The 5,650-nt window shown below is 43.3% G+C and overlaps 1 protein-coding gene across 1 annotated transcript in view; it reads right to left on the reverse strand.

Moving 5' to 3' along the window:
• Positions 1 to 4,805: 4,805 nt before the first annotated feature.
• Positions 4,806 to 5,650, reverse strand: part of LOC308290104 (POU class 2 homeobox associating-factor 2-like) — a gene marked incomplete at both ends in the record, with an annotated part of 19,285 nt that continues 18,440 nt past the window's right edge. Inside the window, 1 exon segment of the mRNA XM_080731879.1 lies at positions 4,806 to 5,252. Coding sequence (XP_080588005.1) covers positions 4,806 to 5,252 — 447 coding nt within the window.

Here is a 5,650-nt window from a genome sequence, read left to right on the forward strand (position 1 = left end):
ATAGACGAGTATAGCAGCCATTTGGAAATTCCTTTATTAAGATTCCTAATTAATGTGCAATCACTAATTACAACAATCCAGCCCCTCTTTGACTACGGAGTCCACGTATGGTATCGTGACGCCCCACAAGCCCTTAAAACTAAACTCCAAACAGCCCAAAATAAACTAATTAGGGTCCTGCTTAACCTTCCCTATCAGACTCACCTCACCGCTACTCACCAGTTAAGAGTGGGGTGGCTCAGAGTAGATGACAGAGTACAGCAACTTGCAATGGGCCTGGTGTACAAGATACACTACACCACTATGATACCCAAGTACCTGTCAAAATACTTTATAAACGTTAAGGATGTCCATAATTACAACACCAGAGGCAGTGCCACAGATCACGTTCAACCCAGAGTCAACTCAAAGAAAGGGTCGAACTCGTTCTTCTGCTATACCACAAAAATGTGGAATGCCTTACCGAAGGCCATAAAGGAGTGTGGATCACTAGCATCCTTTAAAATTTCCCTGAAAAACCACTTACAGGCAGCAGCCGTTCGCAACTGGTAAAAAACCTAGCCCAACCCTACCCTCCCTGCCCCTTCCTTATACTTGTATACTTGTATATTCCTTGTACATACTTACTGTCTGTTTAGATTTACTGTATATTCCTTGTATATAGGCCTACTTACTGTTTGTTTAGATTTACTGTTTTCTTTTCTTTTTTTTCCCCTTTTTCTTTACATATCTACTGCATAGTACTGTGTTCTATTTGTCTGTCATTCAATGTTATATGAGATACTTAAATGGTTTCCTGTTGAAATAAGCTTAGTCTTTTCATGGATCTCCTTTTAGTAGACCTTGTACCAGTGAACTGTACCGTCATGAATCTGTACATTTTCCTATGCAAACTTCTAATAAAGCCTTCAATCAATCAATCAAACTCATTCATTGTCATTAACCTTCCAGGGGGAGGGGGAAACTGACATAAGATGCCAGCTATACAAAAGTAAGCTTAAGGTTCGAATCAAACCACACTCAAATATTGCAGTTGCTACTTTAGGCCTACAGGGTAATTTTCTTTTCTACTATCATTGTCCAAGGGGAAATACATGTATGACTTGTTCATAAAGAATAAACGTTTTATTATATTAGCATTCCTGTCTCACACATCATGTAGATCTACACTTACTTTACTCCATTAGTTTGTTTCACAGAGCCCACCTTATATCTGTGTCAAAATCATTTACTGAAGAAATCTCACAGCAAGAAATCTTCCCACTACCCCTTTCATTTAGCTGGCAAAGTAGCCTATTCCACTAGTCCCCTTTATAGCTCTAATGTGGCATGTTCAGTCTCCAATCTACAATCTGAATCGCCAGTCCAGCTCATGCGGCTAGTGGTAGGAGGGCGCCATCTAGTGGCCAAAGAGTGTCTTTTTCCTCCGCTATTAGTGTTTGATGCTTCTCAGATATACAGGCCTAAGGGCCTATATATTATGTTTAGGAATATTTCTGTTGTCTATAATTTCCGAAGTCTTTTGACATTTGAGTCAATATTTCCTATATTTAGTTTTGTATTATATTTTAATCATAAAATACATTTTCTCAGGTTTTTTTTCTTATGTTCTGGAGGACACCCTGGCCTCTAGCCTTCATAATGTGTAGACAATAATTTCAGATTCAGAATCACAGTTCTGAATCAGAATTATTTTTGTGTGTTTGTTTTTGTGAACTTACAAACTTTGATTATAGGAGGGAGCTTTTCTTGCGGGAGCTATTGCTCTTCCAAGAAGTGTTTGACAATCAAAGCTTGTCCCTTTGTCAGCTTTGTGTCAGCTTTGCGTCAGGTGTCTTGCTCAAAGGGCATGTTGTTGATGGGTACAGTGGTGTCACACCAAATTCTGGGGCTGGGTACGAGGATTCACTTTGGCCCCCTGAATGTTCTTCATATGGGGAGGGGGTTTAACCCATTTAGACTGGGAACGCATTATTTTGTGCTTTAACTATTGAAAAATAGCAGATATAGCAGCACGGCACCAAGTGCAGCACTGCAAGTTTGTATACCGGTAGATTTGCTATTTTTGAAAAATCCGGAATATCTTTGAATATTTCAAATCCTTCTAAGGTTTTTTGGAAAAACCTATATGGTGCTCAAACCTTTTCATGTGAAGGACCCCCAGAATGATATGTATTTGGCCACGGACCCCCATCTCAAAATATTTAGTTCCAGGGACCCCCCAGAAGCAAACTTTGAGTTACAAATGTTCGTTTAAAAATATATATATTCAAAGATTTGCACACATTTTCATGATTTTTTTAATCCCACGATTTTGTAAACAATTTTTTCACCCAGTGCCAATTGCCTATGTAATCCTGGGCTCTGCTCTCCCTCTGCTGCGCCTGGGGAGACAACGGACTGACCTCATGCTTCCTTCTATACATGAGGCGTCCAAGTTGCTTCTTTTCACCTGACAGTGGAGATTTCCCTGGTTTGGACGTAGCACGTGGAAGGAGCACGTTATTCCAACCAGTTCCTTTCCCCTCCATCAGGCGCCCCAGCTGGCCAGGAGGAGGCATTATTGAGACAAGGTTACGTGCATGTTTTTGTGAGGGTATGAACCCTAGGAGACATGGGGAGAACATGCAAACTCCACACAGAAAGGCCCTATCGCCAACCCCACCTAGGGTGTAGGCACTGATGACGCAGAGGGAGGAACACGCCGCCAGTGCCCACAGCGTTCCCTGGCGGGAATCGAACCCAGGATCTTCTAGCTGTGAGGCGAAGCGCTAACCACTGCGCCACCGTGCCCCTATGACTTTTCAAAAATAGCAAATCTACAAGGTCGCAGAGTGGCACTCGATGCCGCTCTGTGAGCTTGTATATCTGCTATTTTTCAATAGCTAAAGTATAACATAATTAAGGCCCCTCCACCTTGGGTCCTAGTAACTCAGTCTCACTTTCCCTCCCTTGAAGTTGTGACACCCCTGGGCATGTTGTTGATGGGTATGTAGTGTGTTGGAGATCAGACCCAGGACATTCTTTGCCATTACAACACTTCAAAGACTTCAGAGAAACCACATACTGTGCAGGCTATGGCTATCAGTGGTGGAAAAAAGTAAACTCACATTATTTACATAAGTAAAAGTATCAATACTGCAATGTAGAAATACTCCGGTACAAGTATAGGTAGGTCCGTAATTCAAAATTGACTTTAGTAAAAGTACAAAAGTATTGGCATCAAAATTTACTTACCAAAAGTATAAAGTAGCCTACTCATTATTATGCAGTAGGCTATACAGGCCTGTCCCATTCACAAGTGTTCAAATTTATAAAACTAGCAGATCTACAATATATTGCAACTGTAGGGCTGAAGTGGTTAATGTATGTTTTGTAACAATAATCAAAACCCATAAAGTAACCAGTAACTACATTTTCAAATAAATTGTAGTGGAGTAAACGTACAACATTTGGATCCGAGATGTAGTGGAGTAGAAGCAAAAGTATAGAGGGTATGCGTGTGACATCATCATCATACCCGGAAGTTATGCGTGAACGCCTACTGAGTGGCACAAAACTACTTTCTGGCCTCGAAAGCCCATACATCCAAACAGAAAGTCCTATCTGATTGCATAAAACAACGTTAAACTCACTTTGCCACTCACTTTGCCACTCGATTTGCCACTCGATTTCCCATTCACTTTATGCATGCGCATACCCTCTATTGGAAATTGGAAACACTCAAGTAAAGTACAAATACCTCAAAATTGTACTTGAGTACGGTACTTGAGTAAATACATTTGGTTACTTTACACCACTGATGGCTATCATGCACAAATGTGGAAATTATTGTTTTGTTTTTCCGTTGCACCCTTCATGAATGCCACGATGGAAACAACTGGGAGTTTCTTTGCCTCGTGCAGGTTTTCCACTTCCCAGTCTGGGGGTTGGACTGGGAGAACCTTTGTTTACCCTTGAAGGAGTTCCAGCAGCTCTCCACCCAAAGTGCACAAAAGTTACATTTTATTACAACTTCACACTTTTTTTTTCTTGTTTTTTCTTTCTTTTTTCAGTGTTTTTTACAATGTGAGAATATATAACAAACGTCTGTCCTCCTGAATGCAGGTTCCACTTACAGCAGTATATACAGAGTGCACTATATACAGTAGAGTACAGTAGAGTATACGGTTAGGCAATTCCCTACGAAATCCTATTATTCTTCCATTCATATATATATATATATATACATATATCTGTATGTGTGTGATGTGTGTACACAGTAATAATAATAATGATAATGATGATGATGATGATAATAACAACAATATAAATAACTAGACTGCACTCTGTTGAGGTGCCGACTTGTGTCTTGTGCACCTGTGGACATATATATGGCCTACTTGTGCGCCAGCAGAGTGCACAAGTACTGTGACCGGTGCTGTCTGTATCTCGCTGACAGAGGGGTATGTGGGTATGTGACGACACTTGTTGGTTGGTGGTGACGTCACTAAGATCGCTGCTCCCTCATTGGCAAAAGGCCCTGCCTTTGTACTGTCAGCCGGATACTGACAGCACCCAACACAGTACTTGCGCACTCTGCTGGCGCAAGTAATAATAATAATATTAATAATAATAAAATAATAATAATAATAATGTCCCCTTGTTCTTGGGGTAGTCTATTTTCCAAGAGTCAATTCCTGTTGGGACACATCATTTCTTTTGACAAGGAGGCTCCCATAAAACATCCCTGTGTTCCTCTAATAACCTTCAACGCCACATACATGTGACTTGTATCACCCAGACTGTCAGTCTTGCATTATTAGTCAATAGGACCTCCTGATCTCGTAGGGCGACCAGGAGCCGCCGTCCACCTTGACCCAGGAGGACTGAGCCTCTGAGCCGTGCGGCGGCGGCAGGCTGCTGTCGGCCTCCTCCGTCCCCTGCAGCGGAGCCATCTTGGACAGCGACGCGTCGGTGGAAGACACGCTGCTCATGTAGGAAGGGCAGGAGAAGGAGGAGGAGGGGTAGGAGCTGGCGGTCAGGGCGTGGTAGTGGCTGTCCTCCAGGGCGTGCAGGGTGGTGTAGGGCTGGGGGGCCGAGGTGGGGCCCAGGGCGGAGCCCCGGCTGGGGGAGCGGTACTGGGACGGGCTCCCAGGCGGCTCTGACGGGCTCACCATAGAGGAGGGGAGGCTGACCGAGGCCAGGCCGTCGGGACAGAGGCCGTCCACCTGGGACGCGGGGTCCGGCACCGACTGCTCCCAGGACTCTCTCTGTGGGGAAAGGTGGTAAGGCGGGACAGAGTGGTGGTGAGGAGAGGAAAGAGGAAAGTAGGATAGAGGGGAAGGGAGAGGGGAGGGGAGGAGAGGGGAGATACAAAATGAGAAAGTATATATTAGGTCATTTATATACATTTGAATACTCTCCCCTATTCATGAATGTGTTCTATGATGAATGAATATGAATTTTGTTGATTGTATCCATACAGAAACTGTAGTGAATGCTGTCTTCAACGTTTTGTCCTTCTTTCCTATTCCCACTCATTGAATGTTATCCTATTTTGAGCGGTGCTCCACGAAGGAGCTATAACCTCCAACATCTGTCTTTGTCCGTTTGTCCAAAGTTTGTTGTAGGCTACGCCCATGGTCACATTGGCCAAGCTTCACGGGAC

This window comes from Nannobrachium achirus, assembly GCF_963921795.1.
Source record: "Nannobrachium achirus genome assembly, chromosome: 8".
Lineage (NCBI taxonomy): Eukaryota > Metazoa > Chordata > Actinopteri > Myctophiformes > Myctophidae > Nannobrachium > Nannobrachium achirus.